Source organism: Mytilus californianus, unplaced genomic scaffold (genome assembly GCF_021869535.1).
Source record: "Mytilus californianus isolate M0D057914Y unplaced genomic scaffold, xbMytCali1.0.p SCAF_10, whole genome shotgun sequence".
Lineage (NCBI taxonomy): Eukaryota > Metazoa > Mollusca > Bivalvia > Mytilida > Mytilidae > Mytilus > Mytilus californianus.
Window position 1 is genome coordinate 13,673,330 of NW_026262582.1, and position 25,557 is coordinate 13,698,886.

The 25,557-nt window shown below is 31.8% G+C and overlaps 1 protein-coding gene across 4 annotated transcripts in view; it reads right to left on the reverse strand.

Annotated features, from left to right (window-relative positions):
- The window catches only part of LOC127717647 (alpha-1,6-mannosylglycoprotein 6-beta-N-acetylglucosaminyltransferase A-like), a 106,052-nt gene that overhangs the window by 12,655 nt on the left and 67,840 nt on the right, over nucleotides 1-25,557 (reverse strand). For 3 of the 4 annotated variants that reach the window (XM_052223376.1, XM_052223373.1, XM_052223374.1), the window contains 6 exons: nucleotides 18,558-18,692; nucleotides 10,179-10,312; nucleotides 9,213-9,337; nucleotides 7,662-7,679; nucleotides 2,040-2,204; nucleotides 1,184-1,330 (listed from right to left, as the gene is read on the reverse strand). In XM_052223376.1, coding sequence (XP_052079336.1) covers nucleotides 1,184-1,330; nucleotides 2,040-2,204; nucleotides 7,662-7,679; nucleotides 9,213-9,337; nucleotides 10,179-10,312; nucleotides 18,558-18,692 — 724 coding nt within the window. The remainder of the gene's footprint in view (nucleotides 1-1,183; nucleotides 1,331-2,039; nucleotides 2,205-7,661; nucleotides 7,680-9,212; nucleotides 9,338-10,178; nucleotides 10,313-18,557; nucleotides 18,693-25,557) is intronic. The other variant, XM_052223375.1, reaches the window with a different exon arrangement.

A 25,557-nucleotide genomic window follows, 5' to 3' on the forward strand; every position in this document is an offset into this window, starting at 1 on the left:
TTATCTTGATTGTGTTAACGGATATTGTAGTTAGCGGTGAATATTAATGGCGGTTGGTCAAATAGGCTTCAAGGCTGGTTACAAAAGTTTTCTTTTAAATCAACAACTGGCCCTAAACTTTTATTTGAAAATGCTTGTTCCAAATAAGAAATTAATTTGTGAATTAAATGGTTAGCTTTCCGTTTACTTCATCTAATATTTTCTTCTTCTAGGAAAGAGATAACACAAGAAGTTACATCCCTCATTGTTAAGCATACACCCATTTGTAATTCAAAGTATTGGTAAACAGGAAATAGATGTCTGATAGATCTAAAAAGTGCCCATACTTTACAACATATTACTGTTAAGCTGCTGATCAAATAGGAAGCAATTTTGTTCAGTAGTTCCTGAGAAAAGTGTGACAAAAATATTCATTTTCATCTAACATATTGAAAATTCAAAGTGTCAGTAAACAGGAAGTAGATATCTGACAGATCCAAAAGATATCATATGTTACAACACACCAGTGACAAAAGCTGCTTACCAAATATAAAGTCATTCAGTTCAATAGTTCTTGAGAAGTGTGACAAAAATATTTGTTGGACGAACAGACAACAGACAAGGATGATTACAATATAGCCCTGAATATTAGAGTAGGGGTTTAAAAATTATTTAAGGAATGACTGTAACATTTTTTCTGTCTATGAAGAAATAACATCGAAAATGTGGTGCACACTGAATAAACTGTGTAGCGGGTTATTTAAAAGTGTGCATCACATTTTTTAGGTTATTTCGAATAGACAGAAAAAATATTACAGTCATTCCTTATAATTTAATTCTAAATTCCAGTTCCAAGGAGTAAATCATGAAAAAACGTTGATGAAGTCACGGTCACATGACAAATAATGTCTAAGAGCTGATAGACAAAAAACTTTCAGCCAATCAGAAGACGTGTACATCAAAAATTAAATCATTAATAAATACTGTAAATTAAGGAATTATTGAGAGGTTTTTATTAATGTGAATAATGCGACAGGGTAAGTATCACAATAATAAGAACTCGCATTCTGATATCTGATATATAGAACTGTATGCAGATATTCCTAAAATCGCAATAATTAATCTCACATTTTTGTCCATTCTTCAAAAATCGCAATAATAAATGCATGCAATAATTTCTGAATTTACAGTACTTAATACATACCTTGCGTTCTGTGGGTTTTCCTTTAAAAAATTTGGTATTTTTACTACTATGAGGTGGGTTAAATTTAGGATTTATAAATACAGCACCATTTGCTATGGCTTCTAGAGGGGCTGGTCCTTCATAGGGAAATCCCAGTCCTATAAATATCTGTAAATAAAATTGTTCAAATTATAATAGTTACATTTTACTGTGACTTCTCTCCACCAATAGCAGCTTGTTAAAAATTTTGACTAAATTACAATATGTTTCATTAAATCAAACTGTACAACTCATGACTGTAGTTCTTCTAACGTAGGGTGGTAAAGTTTCTAACCAGTTTGACTGTAATTTGGTCACAATTTTAACTAACTGCAATTGGTGGAGAGAAATCACTGTAAAACATAATTATTTGTGACCAGTTGAATAAACCTTTGTATTCAATAGACCAAGTGTGATTTCTTGGCCAAATTATTAGAAATTATATTTTAAATCGACTCTTTCATTCAACCATAAGAAATACAGATTCAATGGCTTTACTACATAATGTTTGACGTGAATCAAATCTCAATAGAAAATGTTTGATTAACAATCTGGAAAGGATATACACATATAATTCTTATAAGATTTGCAAATACTGTAAACCAACAAATTTTTGGGAGTGATTTATTTTTTCGAGAGTACATAAATAATATGAAAATAAATTGTCTCAAATATGTAAAACTTGGATCTTTCCTTATTTAACTACATCAAGAAAATTTGAAAATTGTGATCGCCGTCAAGTGGACTAGAAAGGGCTAAACCTAAAACAAAGCATCTGCGTAAATAAGTTAGCGAACAGTACTTGATATTGATAGATTCGTTCATTTTTTTAACTTACTTTTGATTGACGTAATAATGTGTGTAGATCTTCTCCATTTAATAACCCATGATTATTTACATACGATGGAATGGTATGAGTTTTATTTTTAGCATCTGTATCTATATACACTGTCCCATGTATTTCTACCAATGATTTAATGACGTCTAAGTACGCTGCCTTACCCTGTAAATATACAGTTAAAGAACATGTTTAAATTTTATTATTTTCAACAATCATCTGCATTCTCCCATTTAAAAAGCTTTAAATGGTTATTCAATTACTGTAAACTCAGCAACTATGTGTGTGCATTAATCATTATTATCTATTTTAGGAAATGCTGCATACAATTAATTGTATGAAATTTCACAACTCGAAACACAAACATGGCCAATATTTTTGAATCTACAGTATTAAAATTCATGACTTGATATCATAAAGTAATTGTATAGGATATGTAACTTTGGTTAGAATGTTAATTATGCAAAGCTGCCTAAATTGTATAGTCCTTATACAACCAAGACAAACTTATCTGAAAAAAAATGTATATTGAAAGTCTCTCAGTCTGAAAGTCTCAAAATAAGGTAGTTGCAATTCTAAAACCATTAATTTTGTGAACAATTATTTATAATTTAACCACCAAAATTCCCAGAACCTTCTGGAAAATTCAAATTGTGTGAATACAAACATAGAAACATTATGCATTTTAATCTATATATCAGTTAAAAATACCAGTAATGAAAAAAAAATTAAGGATCTTGAACACATGATGACACATGATATCAATGTGAACTCTTAACTACTACAAATTATCAGAGTAATTCTCAAGTCTCATGTTTAAAATTTTGCCTTGACAGTACTGTGTTAGTGTTAAAGCATTAAACTATTAAAACACACATAAAGAAACTTATTTATCCTGAAAAGAGCCATTTTATTTACTAAACACCTCTGCATGTGTCTTCATGTTTTATCATAATGTTGGGTTGCTGTCTTAATGAAATATTTGCCACTGGATGTTAAGCAACCAACAATTTTCCAATCAATCTAAATGATATTAAAATAAGAAGATGTGGTATGATTGCCAATGAGGCAAATTATGTAATATTTGTATAATATACTGATAACATCACCTGGTAACCTGCTCCTATTATGAGCAAGGGCAAGTGAAATATTAATCAATACATAGAGGTCAAAACAACATCAATTTCCTTTACAAAAGCATAGCAGATGGGAAAGGGAAATTAAAAAGAAACAAGCCTCAATAAGAAAGCCTAATAGCTATTAACAGGGGACTAGTGACATTCAATTTGATAATTGAATAAACTGCTTCGCCAAGCGCAGATGGATACGACCGCAGAGGTCCAACCCTGGACAGTTGGGGCAAAAATGGACACAATATTCAAGCTTGATACAGGTCTGAATTTGGATTGTAATTAAATATTTGAAACATTATAGGTTTCTGACACAGAATAAATGTAGTAAAAGAACTTAAAATTAGTTATATGATTTGAATATATATTCAATTGAAGATTTCTTGCTTTTGTGCAATACACTGTGCTGCTGCGCAATACTTATTGAATCTGTTTTCAGACTATATACAAAGAAATAGCAATTGTGACCCCAAATTTTTATTTTGAAAATTGACAATTTCTTAAATCTTGAAGACAAAAAATTGACCCCCCCCCCCCCCAATAATTTTTTTTTACCCCCCCATCCCCCCCCCCCCTTTCCAAATATAAATATTTGAAGAAATTTTCTTGTTAATTTCTTAAATCTTGAGGATTAAAAATTGTACCCCAAAAAAAATAAACAGCTGCGCCATGAGCGCATGATACGCCCGTCGTCTTGTGTGTGAATAATCATAAATCGTTTTTGAGATACGGCGTGACATGTGAAAAACCCCTCCCCCTTTTTTTACAAAATACTCAATAACTCAAAAATAAAATTTTGAATCATCACCAAAAAGTATACAGATCTTAAGGTTAATATAACTAAGAAGTGTGTAAAGTTTTAAGCAATAATCATAAACTGTTTTTGAGATACGGCGCGACATGTGAAAAACCCCTCCCCCTTTTTTAACAAAATACTCAATATCTCTAAAATAAAATTTTGAATCATCACCAAAAAGTATACAGATCTCAAGATTAATATAACTAAGAAGTGTGTAAAGTTTTAAGCAAAAATCATAAATTGTTTTTGAGATACGGCGCAACATGTGAAAAAAAACACACACCTGTTTTAGTAATTACTCAAAAAGTTTTAATCTTATTTTCACCAAAAAGTATACAGATCGTTTGACCATCATAAGAAACAACTATGTTAAGTTTCATGAAATTTGGATAAGTCATTCTCAAGTTACGGTGCGACATGTTTACGCCGGACAGACAGACGGACAGACAGACGGACGGACGCCGGACATTTGTATACCATAATACGTCCCGTCAAAAATTTGACGGGCGTATAAAAATTACCCCCAAAATGAATCCCAACCTTCAACTTGTGGTATTGAACCTTGTGGTACAATTTCAGAGCAATCAATATACTTATACACGAGTTATTGTCCTGAAACTAGAAAAATGCTTGTTTTGGGCCCCTTTTTGGCCCCTAATTCCTTAACGGTTGGGACCATCACCCCCAAAAACAATCCCAACCTTTCTTTAGTGGTATTGAAACTTTTGGTCAAATTTAAAAGAGATCCATACACTTTAACTTAAGTTATTGTCCGGAAACCAAATGTCTTCGGACGACGACGACGCAGATGACGATGACGCCGCCGACAACATGATAGCAATATACGACCCCAAAATTTTTTTGTGGTCGTATAATAACACTTCACTAAATTCATTACATTTAACATGTTTAATTAATATTCACTAGCTATTCTTTATATACTATAACAGATGTGGTAATATACTTGAATTAAGAGCATCATAGAATGAAGCTTATTCTTTACTACCAAAATAGTTACAAAATAGTTACTCTAGTTTGTAACAACTTGATATCATATTTTCAAATTTAAAACAAATAATCAATTAGACATTGAAGCGTTATATTTAAGGTATCTAAACCTTGCTGCATTTAATAATCAAAGTTAAGAATATTCGAACCATACAATATTGACATGATCTGTAAACATTTTCTGAGACGCTGACCCTATACCTATAATCTCCTGTCTGAATCTGCTTACAGAGTGACCCTTTACCTATAATCTCCTGTCTGAATCTGCTTACAGAGTGACCCTTTACCTATAATCTCCTGTCTGAATCTGCTTACAGAGTGACCCTTTACCTATAATCTCCTGTCTGAATCTGCTTACAGAGTGACCCTTTACCTATAATCTCCTGTCTGAATCTGCTTACAGAGTGACCCTTTACCTATAATCTCCTGTCTGAATTTGCTTACAGAGTTTGTGAAATGGTTAAGCTACTTTTGTACTTTTATTCATAAAGCCTATAAAGAGTTCTAGAAAAGTGTTGTCTGAAGGTCCTGATCACAAAAATTTTGCAAAGGTAACCAAAACAATTTTACACAAAATCTATAAGGACCTCAAGGGAAAACTCGAGAACTCTGAAACCATTAATCATCACTTACAACACATATTCTTTAAATAGATTATGCATGCCATGGTCAGTTTTAAACCAAAAAAGGAAAAGTCTGTCAAAGGTCTGGCAGGATTTTTTTCGTTTGGCAATTTGTTGTGGCAAGTCCTTTTGTGGCTGACTGTGGGGTAAGGGTTTTGCCCTTTGTTAAATGCTGTTTAGTGAGTTATGGTTGCTTACATCCATCTCATTTTGACTCTGGTGCATAGATGTCTCATTGGCAACAATACCACATCTTCTTATTTTATACAGGACATTATGCCCCTGCATGTGAGAACTGAAATGGTCTTACCGTCTTCAAGAAAAATCATCATCCCAATAGAAGCTCTCTGGTCCCAAGCATTTTTCCATTTTATATACTATCAGCCATGCAATACCATCAGTACGGTATTTCTCAATTCCAATTAAATTTAAAATTGATAGAATATAATTTTCCATATCATCTCAAAACTATCATATCAACTTGAGTTGATAGCCAAGGGTCTGATATGGATAACATCTTGACTGATTCACAATAATTTATCGTAATCTCTTTTTAAATATGCTTTCAGCCAAAATTTCTATTCTTTTATAAATAAATGCACTGGTGCATTGAATTTGAAACTGACTTTTAAATGTAATTTAGACTTTCTACTAGTGTATCATAATCACATTAAACTTTTATTGGACAACATCTCTTTATTACATTAACTGACATTATAACATTTAATACCTGCAAAAATAGGCAAATCAATTTTAAACATAAATCAAACACAACATGGTTGCTCAATTGCTCATATTTTATATATATCTTATATGGAAATAGGTAGAAATGCTCTGCAAGCGTGTTTCTTGGCCTTATAAAAACTGGTTCTTTTTCAATTTTATAAATTTCATTTTCAAACACTATGGATTTTTTTTATTTACAATTTTCATTGATTTTGATTAGAGGGGAAAACTATGAAATAGAAAACATAAAAAAATATAGAGAAACAAGTGAAACTGCGAGCTACTGCTCACTGATGATACCCTCGTCCCAATATTTCGGTAAACAGGAAATTGTTGAGTGATGAATCTGAAAAAGCATCACACAGTATAGCCGACTTGTATAAACCCTGAAACCAAATTTCAGAAACTCTTGTACTGTAGTTCCTGAGAAAAAAGCGACAAAAATTTCATGGGACAGATGGACGGACTGATGGATGGACGGACAGATGGTTGGATGGATGGACGGACAGACAGAGGTAAAACAGTATACCCCCACTTTTTTAAAGCGCGGGTATAATAACTTTGATAGAAGCAAATGATGTAACCATGAAATTATGCTTTTTCAAATTACAAAAATAGACATCAACTAAAAGTATAAATCAACAGTTATAATAAAAAATAGCCCTTTAAATCCACTGTTTCAAAGGAATCGTTCATTTCTATTATATTCAAACACCAAAATTTAAAAAAATGTTTAAAATCAAAATCAGCATATATTGAAGGGAAGAAACTTAAAAAGAGGATCTCTATAATAACAGAAATTTCCAGTGATAAAAATCCCATCAACACCACTCTGTTTAATATTCCCTCTTAATGAGAGACTTTTTTGTTAATAAAAACAACAAAATCACTCTGCAACATTATAAAGCAAGTGTACATCTATAAAAAGAGTGTTGAAATTAAACATATTTAATACATAATTTTCATTAACAGCAAAACCCATTCATAATAATGTTCGCAAATTTTCTTGCATGTGGTCAATTTTCATCAGTGGACATGTAGCTACATATAGGTTTTTACAATTTCTACTCATAATGTTGCCTTTCAAAATCCTGGATCCGCAACTGTTTCTATTTACATTTTTTAAAGAATTTAAAAAAACACACTTATTGTTGAAAACTAGCAACGGTAAATTAGAAATTGGATTAATCTGTGGTTGCCTTACAAGAATTTTCTTTTTTTGCCTGAAGTTTGTTTACTTTTAGAACTTTTTAAATATAACTGACCTCTTGCAAGAAAATTTGTTAACAGCGAAATGGTTTATGCTTTAACGGCAACTCCAAAACCATGACCTTACCTGAACTAAATCATTGTCCTGGAAGATATGAAGGTTAATAGGTCAAAGGTAATTATTTTCGGGGTCTAAGGTCATACCGACTTATTTGCATCATTTAATATTGTTTCAAATTGTCTGAAAACAAACAAACACACACAAACAAACCATGCATGCTGTACTGTGCATAGATTTATTATCTTATATTCATAGCATGCTAAGTATGTATACATTAACAATGAAATAGCATGCTAAGTACTTATACATTAAAAAAAAATTTGTAAAGGTTCCATGGAACCCAGTGTCTCGCCTACTTTTGCTGTTAATCGCAGGCTCAACAAAAATGAGAAAACAAATTAATAAAAATATTCCTCTCTATACTATCTTTTGATTGTAAGTAGCTTCTGTCCAAGTTTGGTAAAAATCCAGGATAGTTTATGAATCTAATAAATGTTTTAAAAACTTAAACTGCAGACTGTATGTAATGTTAACTGGAAGAAAAACTAAATCCATTTATAAGTAAAATACGGAAAAAATGGAACAAAATTGTAACAAAATTTCCTTCTAGATACTAGCTTTTAATCATAAACAAGCTTCTGTCCAAGTTTGGTACAAATCCAAGATAGTTTAAGAAAGTTGTTAAAATTTTAAAAACTTTAACCACAGAGTGAATGTAATGTTAACTGGCAGAAAAACTAAGTCCATTTATAAGTAAAATACTGAAAAAATGATTTTTGTTTTACAAAATTTACTTCTGGATACTATCTTATGATCATAAACAAGCTTCTCTTCAAGTTTGGTAGAAATCCAGGATAGTTTAAGAAAGTTATTAAAATTTCAAATACTTTAACCACAGAGTGAATATTTGTGGACGCCGCCAAGGACGCCGACGGAATGTAGGATCGCTATGTCTCGCAAATTTCACAAAATGTAAAATAAAAATTTAAATGATATTGTTTCTTATCTTGTTTTTTCATATACCAATAAATACTTTAAGTGCATATTTAATTCAATAACATGAAACAAAAATATCAGATAAAAAATAAAGTTGGTGCAAGTGCTAAATGTCTTCCTTTAAACCATACATCATGGTGGTGCTCCTCAAAAAGGAGGCTTATACCATGTATACTAAGAAGATCAATCTATTTGTGATAAAATCCAAAATATATTTACACAATCTGAAGTTAACATGCATACATGACACACAAATTAATCACAGATTGCACTGATGTCAGCTCATGCTCCAAAAAGAAGTGAATAAACAGAAAGTAATTTTTAATAACATCTATATAAAGTAACATGTCATCTTAAAAAGCTGTATCAAGAAATAAATTTGCACTTACAGTATACAAGATTATTTTGGAAATTGATAGGTGTGCCTTCAGAAATTCTTGCATTTGACCTTACCATGACATGGAGCAATCTAAACAAGAATGTAATGTTCTAAAGGCATTCAAGTCATAGTAAGTTTGATACATAAGACTATGTGCTGTGGATTCATCTATTTTCCAGACAGTACATCTCCTTAATTTGGTTCAATTCTTGTAAGTAATGTAATGATGACATTCTACTAACCTCCCACATATATTCGTTTTTCCCATAAACTAAAGCTTGATTTCTCCTTTCAATCTTTACAACATTGGTATCATTTAAATGTTGTTCAACTACAAATCCCATGAAAGAATTATCTGGACTATGAGCTGAAAGTAAAAAAAGAACAGACTGACTAAATTTATGATACTGAGTCCAAATTCATTTCTGAACAATGAACCCTTGAGAAATTGGACAGTTCCTCAATGTAAATAACCATATGGGTAACTTAAGTAAAGAAATATGGTGACATTGGTCTACTTCTGACCAGCAGTTAAACTCTTGACAAAGTGGGATTGTTTGGGTATGCTGGATGTATAAATTTGCAGCAACGATGGGTCAGAACGGTGAATTGAAATCTGATGTCTTGTGTAGAGAGAACGCCAACCTCTCTTCACCTGAAAGAACTCTTTCAGTGGTTAATAGGTGGCTTTTGGCAAGCAAGATTTCTCCCCTATCAAACATACCATTATTTTCAGGTGGCAGTTCAAATTTCCCACCCTTCATCCATGTCATCCCATCTTGCATCAATCCTTCCTATTGAAATAATTGTTTACAGTTTCTTGTCTCAAATATGCATGAAATTATTGCCACTGGATGTTAAGCTAGTAACAATTGATCAATTAAGAGATTTTCAATCTATCTATAAAATTACAAGAGTTCTCTCCCTTATTTGTAAACTTTCACATTTAATTTTTTTTTTAAATGCTATACCTTAACAAATCTTTAAATACCCTTAATGTTCATATTTCAATATTTCAATGCCTAGTGTAGGCCAATTTTCTATCATAAAATTGAAAAAGCAAATGAAACTTGAAAATATATGTGATGTGTGCAATTATGCTCTTCCCCCTTAATTCTTCAACTTGTCCATGAATGTCAAGAACTTTTTTAATTGTTAGTTTTTAGTTAAGAGTTAATATCTTTTATCTTCCTCTAATAAAGACTTACGAAACATAGTGAAAAATTGTTGTGGCTGTAAATCTTGCCCTCCCCACGTGGTGAGAATCTTATGTGCCTTCGCCCACGACCTCAAGTTATATGCTGGCTCTGTTCCAAAAGAGTCCACTATTCTTAGTAAACAACTGAAAAAGAAATGCAGACAATGTTAACTAACTTACCAAACAGTCCAAAAAGTATCATGGTAAAATTGGTGTTTTGGTACTAGTTTGATGTCAGAGTACTGTAAATACTATGTCGTAACAAAGCTTTTAAGGATGTTCGCTACTAAATTTCAATAATCTAATTTTGGATGTAACGCGTCTGCTGATTGGCTGACGTTGTTTTGTTTATCAGCTCATAGACATAATTTAGTCATGTGACCGTGACGTCATCAACGTTTTTTCATTGTTTACTCCGGTTTAAAATGGAATTTAGAATTAAATTATAAGAAATAACTGTAATATTTTATCTGTCTATTCGAAATAACATAAAAAATGTGATGCACACTTTAAAATAACCCGCTACGCGGGTTATTCAGTGTGCATCACATTTTTGATGTTATTTCTTCATAGACAGAAAAAATATTACAGTTATTTCTTAAAAATAACAAGCTTTTTAAAAGACTGTTATAATTGATAGTATATATATAACAAAACTAATTAAACAGAACAAGTTGCAAGGTCCGTGTCCCTTTTTTTTTTGGGAGATATAAGCCATTGAAAATTTGGCAGGAAAAGATTCTCTCTAAATTTTTCATACATTTGTTATTGGCACCTTTTTGCTTTCAAAAACTAGAAAAAAATAACAAAGACTTTATAAGACTTTCAAAATTGGCTTTTACAACTATATGTAATAAAATTATGAAAGAAAAGTAGGGGTTAGTGGGCAAAGTTTTTATTGGCACCACATGGGTAAAGCCAGAAGATTTCGAATATCTGACAAAAAATCAAAAACCAGATAAGCAAACATCCTTTATTCCATTATTTTTCAATATATCAATGCCCAGCATAGTATAATGAATGATTAACATTAAATATCTGCAGCTTTTCCAGAAATCATGATTATAAAATCTCGCATGTTTATTCATTGTACAATAAAGGTACACACAAATTTCTGATTTTACACTACTTTCAATGCATGTTTTTATATTATGGTAATTTACATTTTTTTTAAGTTTTGGTACAAAAATTATTTCTGAGTACTTTCATGTCTCACCAAGTTGAGATTGAACTTACAATAATTTTTCAATAATTTGTTTCAGAAACTAAAGGACTTTTCAAAATTTCATTGCTAGTTTACCAAAAATAAAAATATGTTCATAATACATTGTCAAGAATGTTGTGATCCTACTAAGTTACAGGGACATATATACACAGAGATTGGCAACTCTATGAAATCACGTTAGTTCACTCGGCACGGAATGAGAATCTCGCCGATGAATTACTCTACAAATCAGGGGCAAATAACCTTAAAAAAAAATTTTTTAAATGGGAAAACTTATCTCAGATCGAATAATTTCTTTTCTAATAAGCTACTTGAAAATTGTTGTATATAAATTTTTTTATCGAATTAAAACTATAGGGCTCCAGCATCCTTCTTCTTTTTACTCTGACAGGATATGTGAAAAAGGGAAGTAACTCTTGCCCAATTTGATTCACAAAGACTTTAAAAAATTTTTAGGAAATAAATAAATGTGCATAATGTCTTATGTGGACAAATAAAAATCACGACATCTACTCCATATTCTTTTTTTATTTAAACAATGAAAAACATATATCATTTCAAAAATTAGAAGAAAATGTGTGAAAAAAAATATGAAGTTACTAAACTACCAACATTAAATGTACGAGAAGACAGAGGAATTGAGTTGATTCAATGGAGTATAGTATACTGGTAGTCATTAGTGTACTTCATCCAGAGAATTACCAGAAAGAGGGATTGTAATCCAGAGAAACAAGATGTGTAGGGGGTTTACTGATAGCTATAAATCTTTATTTTATTCAGAGAATGATCAGAAAGATGGGTTGTAATTCAAAAGCATCTCTGTGTGTAGGGACAACATTACTGTCACATTCTGCTGCCAAATTCCAAGGGCCATAACTCCTAATAAAATAGGGCATTTGAATCAAAATAGGTACTCAGTCCTCACAATTATCTACTTGTAAACCTAAATTTGCTTAATATTTACATGTATAACTTTAAAGGGGCATTGGTGGAAGAGTGGTTTAAGTAGTTCAACTACTGTATCACAAGCCTGTCAACACTGAGGTTGTGAGTTCAAGTCCTGCATGTGCAAGATGCACTCGACTCCAATCTTAATTGACTAGGATTGTCAGTTTTCCTACCAATTAAAGATTGTGGTTCACTCCAGCTGCCTCCACCAATTAAAACTGGCCGCCATGAAATAGCCAACAGTGCTTTTAACACCAATCAATCAATCAATCAATAACTTAGAATCAATAACTTAAAATTCCAAATACATGTACCTGGTGTACTACTGAATGACAAAAGGACAGATAATGAGTAACACTGTATCTATCTATGCCAATGCCCCTGAGTGGCAAGTTCATAATTGTACTTCACATATTTTGTTTTTCCCAAATTATTTGTATCAAGTTTACTTGATAGAAGTTATTCCAGAAACATGTTATTTTATATGAGACTCTAATTGAACAACAAATGTAAACCAAACCATCTAACTGTCACAAAAAGCTAAACCATATAGAGGTCATTGTGTGGTACCCTGGGTAATCAACAATTAACAGGTATAAACCATATAGAGGTCATTGTGTGGTACCCTGGGTAATCAACAATTAACAGGTCTAAATCATATAAGATCCCACGGAACTAGTTGTCATAATTATGTCATATCTCAATGTTTTGCTTTTTTTAGAGAATTGGGTGTGAATGGCAGATTTTATTAATTGTTTCCATTAAATTTATTGAACTTTGATAGACTTGGAATAATTGAGATTTCGTCATGCTGTATAGACACCTATATCATGTTGTTGAAGACATCCTCTGGATACCTTTTGGTTATTTTTGTCATTGGGTTGCAGTCTTGTTGATATATAAACCAAGTCTCCTTTTAAACAAATTGAAAATACAAATTGTGGGATGATTGAACAAAGGTTATAAGGACATCTCTTGGTTACGGCCAGTCTAAATAAGTTGTTTAGGTTGTTTCAGAAGAGAAGATCTTTGTAAATGTTTACAACAGACAGGCAACAACAACAGATTCCAAGTGATGGCAAACACTTGTATGGCCTTTTAGGACAATTGAGTTAAAAAAAGTAGTTTTTCATTTATTTTTCTGAGAGAAGAATTCCATTATCAATGAGTTTGTATATTTGTGTAAACTTTAGCATTTGTCTCAAGCAATTCATTAATCATTATGTAACTCAGCCATGAAAATTTATATCTCGCAAAGTTTAAGGTTCTCTGCATTCATAAGCATAGCCATTCCATTGACTTCAATTTCCTAAATTCTGCACATGCATGTAAGCAAAGTTTAAGGTTCTCTGCATTCTTCAAAGCATCAAATATCAAGGACGATAACTAGCTCTAACATAGCGACATATATATATATATATGGAATAAATAACTTCCAAGTAGTTTGTTTTGCTGATTTCATGTTTTAGTCTAACTGATCCCCAGTATCATAAAGGACCAACTAAATTTTTGCACTTTAACCTCCCCTTCAACCACAGAAAAAACTCAATGGACAACTGCCTCTTGTAAGGGAGATTGAATGATCACATCCATAAGTGCAATAAAGATCACTGAGGAGGTCACTGATGAGAAGACTAATCTAGGGAAATGATAGCTGCAGAACCGTAACTCTAATGGTCCTCATTATGATTTCTGATTTGTGCAATTTGCATATTGTCAAAATTATCACAAGGACAAAAGAGCTACGGCTCTGCAGCTAGGGAAATGCATGATGGGAGTCATTTAGAAATGTTGTCAAGACCAGACTTGCATGTTTATATATCACTCAGGTATCAAGAATACTGGGAATATAGAACATAAATATAAAAGGCATATGCACATTTAAAAGTCATAAAGAAACAAAAGCCAAACTGGTTGCTATAGAAACGAATATTTACATTTAAATCAACAAGAAATATCATGTGACCAGCCATGCACATGATCAGGTGGTGACCTCTTACCTGTTCTGCTTCTTACTAAAAATAACAACACTTTCAAAATGGAGTTTTAATTGCACTAAAACAGCTCTTACAATATTACTCACTGATCTTTGTCTATTTGTAGCCACTGATTTTTGGATAAGGAAAATGGAAGAGATCGTTGATTGGTAAAAATGGACATGCTCATGAAAAAGTAGAAATCAGATCAAATGATCTTTGTTGTACAGTACTAGTGAAACTTGTCTAAGAGTAACCCAGTTTTAAATGGAAGCTGTCTAAACTAAACCTGATATCACCCCCCGTTTTTGGTGGGGTTCGTGTTGCTCAGTTTATTTTTGACTTATGAGTTTGAATGTCCCTTTGGTATCTTTCGCCTCTATTTTAAACCTGGCATTAACAGAAGCCGATCTAAATTGAACCCTGTTTACACATGTTACACTGAACTCTGTTTTACACAGAAACATATCTACACTGAAACCTGTGTAACTATGTTACTGATCAAAGTATTGTGTAGGACCAACTAACTGGTTGCACTGTATGTGAGCTAAAAAAAGTGTCAAACAAAAGCCTTTGTAAATTGATCCCTGTGTAATACTGAAGTCTCTTTAAACTGAACCATGTGTTAAGGAGTAGATTGCATTTAGTCGCCAATTTATTATGAAAGGGTGGTTTAAAGTGCTAAACAGGTTCCATCTGACAAACACACTGACACATTTATACACAATAACTCTTATCCTGGTTAAAAACTATATACTGTGGATTCATTTCTTTTTGTGGGTACCAATTGTCATGGATTGAGGAAAAAATGTTTTCTCATGGATATTTGATTTCATGGTTTTGCCAAAATCTGCAAACAAGACTATAGAAAATGTGTACTTCTCTGAACATTTAAATTCATGGTTCACATTTGCCCACAAAATCCACAAAAAGTGATATCCCACGAATAATGATCATGATGAATTGACAGTAAACCAACAGTAACCATGGTCATTTAATGGTATTAATGGCGAGGCGATTGGGAGAAGGGCGGTTGCCTGACATATAATTATGAACTCTTCATGTAACTTTTTGCCCATGTTAACTACAGGGGATATTAATTCTTTGTCTGCAGATGCTCACAAAACCACACTTCTAAAATCTGACCAAATGGTAAAATTTCCCCACTTCTTTTTTAATTTTACACCTTGTGTACTCTCTATGTTGGACAAAACAACAAAATCCAGATCCTAAGCTCAATACTCACCTGTGTTCCTGCATTAACTTTCTGTTTGAATATCATTATGTATACTTATATATACTGAAACTTTTGCTTAATGAAAAAAGTTTACAAAAAGACTCTGAAACTGTACTTGAATAAATTTTGTAAGGTTCGTGTAGCTTGATCTTTTAAATACTTCTGTGTGTTTTGTGGACTGTTGAGTCTTTTTGTCATATTTCGATTAGCTATGGTGTTGGTCTTTTTTATCTACTTGTGGTTTTTGATTTCCACTTTGTATCGTCTCCTCTCTCTTTAATATCAAGCATGACAAACATCTCCATCTAACACTGAGAATGAAGTTTGTGTTATAACCAACCAAATGAAAGTTTTCCACAGAGTCATCTCCTCTTGGTCAAGGTATTTAAACTTTTGTTAGTTCACTTATATAATAGCTTTTGTTCTCTGTGAAGTTTATTCAATGGGACCTTTGAATTTCTTCTATGAGAAATCCATCACTCATTGATTAATTTACCTGAACAAAAAATTTAACTTTCAATGATGAAAATACGTGTACCAATACTAAACATTTGCTAAATAAGGACACACAAAACTGCAATCAACTTTTAATGTTTGAATCAGTGTTTATTTTGAACACATTGAAAATATTTTATCGATATTGAATAAATACAACATCCCAAGCAGTTTTGTGTGTCCTTATTTAGTATTGGTACATGCATTTTCAACATTGAAAGTTAAATTTTTTGTTCAGGTAAATTAATCAATGAGTGATGGATTTCTCTTAGAAGAAATTCAAAGGTTCCATTGAATAAACTCCTCAGAGAACAATAGCTATTGTGTTTATTAGATGGAACAAAAGAACTTACAAAAGTTTAAATGGACAGGTAACGTTCAAGTAACGTTCAAGTAAATCTGTGGAAAAGGATCAATACTTTCGCAATAATGATACTGTAAATTCAGAAATTATTGCAATTTTTCAAGAATGGACAAAAATGTGAGTTTAATTATTACAATTTGCAAACAGATCTATGTTTCAGTTATCAGAATGCGAGTTCTAATATTGAGATACTCAACCATTTGCATTATTCGCAATGATAATAAATTGCTTCGCCGAGCGCAGCTGGATACGACCACAGAGGTCCAACCCTGAACAGTTGGGGCAAAAATTCAATATTTGACACATAGTAGGTTTCTGACACAGAATAACTGTAGTCAAAGAACTTAGAATTGGTTATATGATTTGAATTTATATTCAATATTTTGCTTTTGTGCAATACACTATGCCCCCCCTTTTTTTTTTGCTTTTGTGCAATACACTATGCTGTTGCGAATTGACCTCCAATCCTAACCAATCCTTTGTGGTATGGAAAGTTGTGGTATGGTTTCAGAGAGATCCATACACCGTTCCAAAAGTTTTGTCTGGAAACTAGAAAAATGCTTCTTTGGGCCCCTTTTTGGCCCCTTATTCCTAAACTGTTGGGACCATAACCCCCAAAGTCAATCCAAACCTTCCTTCTGTGGTTATAAACCTTGTGTTTAAATTTCATAGATTTCTATTTACTAATACTAAAGTTATTGTCCGGAAACCAAATGTCTTCGGACGACGCTGACGACGACGAAGTGATACCAATATATGACTGCAAAATTTTTTGCGGTCATATAAAAACCTCACAATAATTTCTGAATTTACAGTATTCTGACCTTTTCATTGTATGTGTTATTGTGTAATTAGATTATAAGATGTGTTCTTCTTGAATCTCCCATATAGATCTTTATGTGTTCTCTAACATAAAATGTGAAAATTTCATATTCCTCACTGTCATATGTTTTAACACTACTATATTAATAAAGTGGAAAATTTCTGGAGCGATATATTTCCGCTAATTGCTAAAATAAGATAAAATAAAGAAAATTCCCCTCACCCAAATATCTTTAGAATCAGAGACAACTAAAACAGGAAAATATGAACAAAACTGCATGAAACAGGGTTGCACTGGTAATGGCCAAATTTCAAGGCAGTATGAATAAACCATTACATATATATATATTACTGTAAATTCAGAAATTTTTGTGATATTTTCATTTTTGCAAAAATTGCAATTGGGTACTTTTCCATAAATTCAAACTAGCATTTTAAATTTTGATATTATTTTTCTGCAGCAGTTACTGAAATCGCTAGAATTAATTTCCCATTTTTGTCCATTGTTCATGCAATAATAAATGCATGCAGAAAATTCATAATTAACAGTACTTATACATCTATAGCTCAACAATTATACCTATCTTTTTGATAACCTTAACCATTTTACTTTTCCTCAGTAAACACCTTTTAACAAGATTTTCCAAACATTATGAATAATAATTCTCATTATAAAAATCAGATATAGACAGTAGTATGATTGCCAATGAGAAACTTTCAACCGGAGTTCAAATGTTGTGGATGTAAGCAATTATAGACCACCGTAAACCCTTCAACAATGAGAAAAACCCATACTGTATACATAGTCAGCTATAAAAAGCCCCAACATTGTATACTATTCTTTGCTATTTTCATGCATAAGCTGAAGAAAATCTCATGAGACCAGATAGAGGAGGTCAGGCAGGTTTTCCCATCATCTACCCTAATCCAACCCAAAACTAAAAATATTAAAAAGGCAATTTTTTTTTTAATTTTGGGAGTTTAATAACCTTTTCTTAAATTTCACAAATCTAAGTATCAAAATTGATCAGAAATTCTTTTGTCAGTTTGGGAATCAGGTGCTAGGGAACTCACTGATAAAAAGAGCTGTGGGTATATTTCAATTAGACATTAAAGCAGCCAAACAACACAATAAAATAAATCTAAATAATTTGTATTTCTAGCAAAATACAACACAGAGTAATTCTATATGCAAAAATTGATAACTTAGTAAAAGCAGTGATAAATAAACCTGCATAACAGTACATGAGAACTAATGAGTTTACAGTACCGGAATATTATCTTCTATTGAGTAATAACTCTAATTCTCCAAAAGTTCTTACCTAAATTTACCATAGCCACCTTTGACATGCTTTTTAAACTGCCGCAAACCAACTATGTCAGTATATATAATATCAACAGGTAGCTCTTTTCTACTCTGGCAAGGAGAATTTGCTGCTGGGAGTTTATTTAAAATCCTGAAAAGACAAAGTACATATTAGTTTAACGTAAGCAATAACTTGGCCAATTTAAGGATGTTTTCTACTCATGTTTTTAATTTTTTGTCAGATATTCAGAATCCTCTGGTTTTATCCATGTAGTTCCAATAAAAATTTTGCCCACTAATCCCTACTTTTCTTTCTATAATTTTATTGCATATAGCTTAAAAGCCATACTTGAAAAATCTTATAAAATATTTGTTATTTTTTGAGAGTTTTTGAAAGAAACTAGAGGCTCTAAAGAGCCTGTGTCTCTCACCTTGGTCTATGTGCATATTAAACAAAGGACACAGATGGATTCATGACAAAATTGTGTTTTGGTGATGGTGATGTGTTGTAGATCTTACTTTACTGAACATTCTTGCTGCTTACAATTATCTCTATCTATAATGAACTTGGCCCAGTAGTTACAGTGGAAAATATTTTGTAAAAATTTACAAAAATTTACAAAATTTATGAAAATTGTAAAAAATTGACTATAAAGGGCAATAACTCCTTAAGGGGTCAATTGATAATTTTGGTCATGTTGACTTATTTGTAGATCTTATTTTGCTGTACATTATTGCTGTTTACAGTTTATCTCTATCTATAATAATATTCAAGATAATAACCAAAAGCTGCAAAATTTTCTTAAAATTACCAATTCAAGGGCAGCAACCCAACAACGTGTTGCCTGATTGGTCTAAAAATTTCAGGGCAGATAGATCTTGACCTAATGAACAATTTTGGTTGTTGTCAGATTTGCTCTAAAGGCTTTGGTTTCAGAGATATGAGCCAAAAACTGCCTTTTTCCCTATGTACTATTTTTTAGCCATGTCGGCCATGTTGTTTCGTGGGCGGGGTCATCCGACACATTTTTTAAACTAGATACCCTAATGATGATTGTGGACAAGTTTGGTTAAATTTGTATTAGTAGTTTCAGAGGAGAAGATTTTTGTAAAAGATTACAAAAATTTACGAAAAATGGTTAAAAATTGACTATAAAGGGCAATAACTCCTTAAGGCGTCAACTGACCATTTTGGTCAAGTTGACTTATTTGTAGATCTTACTTTGATGAACATTATTGCTGTTTACAGTTTATCTCTATCTATAAAAATATTCAAGATAATAACCAAAAACAGCAAAATTTCCTTAAAATTACCAATTCAGGGGCAGCAACCCAACAACGGGTTGTCAGATTCATCTGAAAATTTCAGGGCAGATAGATCTTGACCTGATAAACAATTTTACCCCATGTCAGATTTGCTCTAAATGCTTTGGTTTCAGAGATATAAGCCAAAATCTACATTTTACCCCTTTGTTCTATTTTTAGCCATGGAGGCCATCTTGGTTGGTTGGCCGGGTCACCGGACACATTTTTTAAACTAGATACCCCAATGATGATTGTGGCCAAGTAGTTTCAGAGGAAAAGATTTTTGTAAAAGTTAACGACGACGGACGACGACGACGGATGACGAACGCCAAGTGATGAGAAAAGCTCACTTGGCCCTTTGGGACAGGTGAGCTAAAAAGGTGCCAATGTTATATATATACGAAAAGTTTAGAAAGAATTATTGCCTGCCAAATTTTTAATTGATTATATCTCAAAAACAAGGACACGTACAGGTCATTTATTTTCTACTTTTTAAGTTCCATTATTCATATACTATCAATTCATGACAATATTTTAAAAAACATCCTTAATAATAAAGAGTTTACAAGTTTCCTTACCAATTACAGCTCTTTTCATAATGCTAGCAAGACAAACGTTTGTTTGGCTTGCTTGCTTTGTTTGTCTCAATGTTTGCTCATGCATTGTAATTAAGATTGACATCTGCAAACAATATAAGTAGGCGGAGTTAAATCAGTGTAAAGATAAATTTGATTATTTGATAATGTCCAATCAAATTTGATGTATACAAGTTTAAATCCTCCTTTTTATGTTGTTTTCAGATGTCAATCTTAATTACAATACTTGAGCAAACATTGATACAAACAAAGCATAAGCCAAACAAACCTTTGCCTTGCTAACATTATGAAAAGAGCTGTAAACAATTTTAATTGGCAAAATATAAAAAAGGCAAGATCAATACAAAAATATTTTAATGTGACTCTTCAAGATTTTGAATCCAAACTGACTACCCAATATATCATAAACCAATTACTAAACTAGAATGTGTCCATAGTACACAATGCCCCACTCACACTATCATTCTCTATGTTCAGTGGACTGTGAAATTTGGATCAACACTCTAATTTGGCATTGAAATTAGAAAAATCATATCATAGGGAACATGTGTACTAAGTTTCAAGTTGATTGGACTTCAACTTCATCAAAAACTATGTTGACCAAAAACTTTAACCTGTAGCTGGACAGACGGACGAGCAAACAGAAGAACGGACGAATGAACAGACTAACGAAAGAACGGATGCACAGACCAAAAAAAAATTATGCCCCTCTACTATCGTAGGTGGGGCATAAAAACATGCCCATGTTATGACTATATCTAAAAATAATCATGATTTGCCTGAATCCAATTATGGTAGAACTGCATGAAATAAGGAAATGTATAAAATAAATTTGTGATGACAACCAATCTATATGTCTTCCTTCAATATAGAATTGGTTTTACATCCAAAGGAAAGGTAGGTAATTAACCTCAGGGGTCAGAAGCAAGGGAGGTAATGACAAGTTTTCCACCTATCTGCCATCAAGGTGACTATTTTTTATAAAATATTGGAGTCTAAATCACCACTGTATAGGCTTAGCCATTCCATGAAGAAGCCATGTGCCACTGCGTGCATTCATTATTATTCCTGGGAAATCAATTTTTGTAGATTTCATGGATACAGGTGAACAACGAATTTAAAAGTTCAAGGAAATACAACTTTTTTTTTAGACTTGTATGTAGACTTTGGAAAAACCATGAAATAAAATATCCAGGAACATGCAATTTCCATCAATCTAAGAAATTTGGTACCTACGAAAACATATGAATCCACAAAAATATATCAACCCACAGTAATTAATTAAACTTTTGATTTCATGATATTTATTGTAATATGTATGATTCATCCAATGTTATCATGTACATTAACCAGGTAAATAAATTTAAAAAATATTTGGTCTGGATGTCTGGCTCACTTTTGATTTTGTACAAGGTTTTTGTTGTTCTATATATACAAAATAATGAATACAAAAAGAGTCCCTCTTTTAAGCAAGTCCAACTTTTTATATATATACAAAATAATGAATATGAAAAGAGTCCCTCTTTTTGAGCGTCCAACTTTTGATATATACAAGATAAATGTATGAAAAGAGTCCCTCTTTTTGAGCGTCCAACTTTTGATATATACAAGATAAATGTATGAAAAGAGTCCCTCTTTTAAGCAAGTCCAACTTTTTATCAAGTCCCTCTTTTGAACATACCTGTACATGTATCACCTATGTAGGAAAATCATACTGTTACTGATGAGACTTATTCTGACAACACAATACAGTGAATTCTTGTATTGTCTCAACTTTCCTGTTTTGTATTGCTGAAAAAACTTTCTCTTGAGGCTTAAAAAAGGCAAGGTTTTATTTTTGGTAAATTTGCAGGGCCATATAAGCCTGTAACTGTACCTTATCCTTGAAATAAAACGGAAATGTCCCTAAATGGGTGATTTGTGTGTTAGTATAAAGCTAGAATAAATATATCATAAACTTTAAATATAATAAAATAAGGGAAGCTACATATCGAATCCCCTAAAATATAATATTATGCTGTCAAAATTAAAGGGCTAATTACAGGTGAAAAAGAGGGGGAAAGTTAGTTTTTTTAACAGCATTTTCCATAGTTATTTAATTTATCAAAATTATACAATAAAACTTCTATCATTTATCAGTCAGAGCTCTGACATAAACAAGTCAGAATAAAATGACTTCCATAGGTCAGATATAATTTGATGTAAGTGTTGTCTCCCTTCTTGCACTCAACAGAATATGACTTGTACAGGTCAGTTTATGTCAGACTTTAATTTATCATAAAATGACTTCCACAGGTCAGCTTTTGCACAAAATATTGTGACTTAATATCTTCATATTCTAATAAGACTTATGCCCCTTTTTAATGCATTTTGACTTCGAGAGGTCATTTTTGTTCTGATTTGAAGCAGTCATTACTACCACTTTGTTATCAATCTCCATAAAAATATGGTGATTACTAGTTTGGAATTAAAGAGTTTTAAAAAGTGGGGCTCATCTGACATCATACCTTCTCCTTTCCAGAATCTAAACATAATATATTTATCTCATCACTTTCAATTATTTCAAAATACAAAGAAAAACCAGGTGAGAAAAAATGGATCATACAATTTTCGGAATATCAAAAGATTTACAAAATACAATATTGGATACATTTACTAGTACCATGACAATACTTCAAATCTTCCAAGGAAAAACAAGACACTTATTCATGATAAGACTATGTTAATAAAAGATATATTCTCATCCACTTTAAGCTAAATGTATTAAGAGCAAAACATTTATTATTTTAATATTTCATTGAGGTAAACACTGTTGTGCAAACTGACTCAAACAAGTCACATTATGTTCTGACTTACTAAACGTATTACAACTTTTAAGTCTAGTATTGTCATATTGATTAAAAAATGTATAGGTAAGCCAGATAAAAGACTGAGGAAATTAGGTCCCCATAAGTCACAATAATGAGGACTATAAAAAAGTTTATTTGGTATATTCAATATTAAATGTATTTTGTTTTAAACAGGTCAAATCATGTTCTGACTTAAAAGAGTCAGTCCAAAACTAAAATAAATTTATTGAAATATTTAAGCCGGGCATTGCCATATCATATTAAATGAATGTATGGGAACGTCAGATAAAAGACACAGGAAATATATGTTAAGATCCCCTAAAATAAATAACCATTTGACTTAATTGTTTCTAAAAATTTATCAAATAATAAAGTCGAAAATGGCAGATTCAGAAGCAGTCGGAAAGCAAGGACTTTCTTGGATTAAAGGAAGTACACCTAGCTTTGATTGGAAATTTTGTTCTGTAAACTGACTTTAACAGGTCAAATCATGTTCTGACCTCAAAGAGTCAGTCAAAACTAAACTTATTACAACTTTTAAGTCTAGTATTGTCATATTGATTTAAAAATGTATGGGAGAGCCAGATAAAAAACAGAGGAAATAAGGTCCCCTACAGTCACAATAATGAGGATTATATAAAAAAGTTTATTTGGTATATTCAATATTTAAATGTGTTTTGTTTTAAACAGGTCAAATTATGTTCTGACTTCAAAGAGTCAGTCAAAAACTATACTTTAACTCATTATTGCAACTTCTAAGTCTGGCATTGTCATATGCATTTAAGAATGTATGGGAAAAACAGATAAAAGACACCCAATAATAAAGTCACAATAATGAGGACTATAAAAAAAAGTTTGTTTGGTATATGTAGTATTCAAATGTATTTTGTTTACAAGTTTCATCAAATTATCTTAAAATTTTATTCTATTTCTGTATTTTCATGACTTTTTCTTTTCTGTTAAGTTAACACATGGAACTTTTGGTTGTAAAAAATATTATTTTAAAGACCATTTGACTGAATTGTTTCTAAAAAAAACTTATCAATTAACATGATTAATTAACTCAACAGTAGCAGATTCAGATAAAGGGAAAAGGGGGGGGGGGGGGGGGGGGGGGGGGGGGGGCTTAGAGGAAGAAGACCTAGTTTTGATTGGAAATTTTGTTCTGTAAACTGACTTTAACAGGTCAAATCATTTTCTGACTTCAAAGAGTCAAACAAAACTAAACTTATTACAACTTTTAAGTCTAGGATTTTCATATTGATTTTAAAATGTATGGGAAAGCCAGATAAAAGCCAGATGAAATAAGGTCCCCTTACGTCACAATAATGAGGTCTATAAAAAAGTTTATTTGGCATATTCAATATCAAATGCATTTTGTTTTTAAAGATTTTCATCAAATTATCTTAAAATTTTATTTTATTTCTGTATTTTCATGACTTTTCTTTTCTGTTAAGTTTACACATAGAACTTGTGGTTGCCAAAAAAAATAATATTTTAATAACCATTTGGCTGAATTGTTTCTAAAAAAACTTATCAATTAATTAACTCAACAGTAGCAGATTCATATTAAGGGGGGGGGGGGGGGGGGGGGGGGGCTTAGAGGAAGAACACCTAGCTTTGATTGGAAATTTTGTTCTGTAAACTGACTTTAACAGGTCAAATCATGTTCTGCTTTCAAAGAGTCAGTCAAAACTAAACTTATTAATACAACTTTTAAGTCTAGTATTGTCGTATTGATTTAAAAATGTATGGGAAAGCCAGATAAAAGACAGAGGAAATAAGGTCGCCATAAGTCACAATAATGAGGACTATAAAAAAGTTTATTTGGTATATTCAATATTAAATGTATTTTGTTTTAAACAGGTCAAATCATGTTCTGACTTAAAAGAGTCAGTCCAAAACTAAAATAAATTTATTGAAATATATAAGCTGGGCATTGCCATATGTTATTTAATGAATGTATGGGAACGTCAGATAAAAGACACTAGAAATATATGTAAGATCCCCTAAAATAAATAACCATTTGACTTAATTGTTTCTAAAAAACTTATCAAATAATAAACTCGAAAATGGCAGATTCAGAAGCAGGGCTTGAAGGAAGTACACCTAGCTTTGATTGGAAATTTTGTTCTGTAAACTGACTTTAACAGGTCAAATCATGTTCTGACTTCAAAGAGTCAAACAAAACTAAACTTATTACAACTTTTAAGTATAGTATTGTCATATTGATTTAAAAATGTATGGGTGAGCCAGATAAAAGACA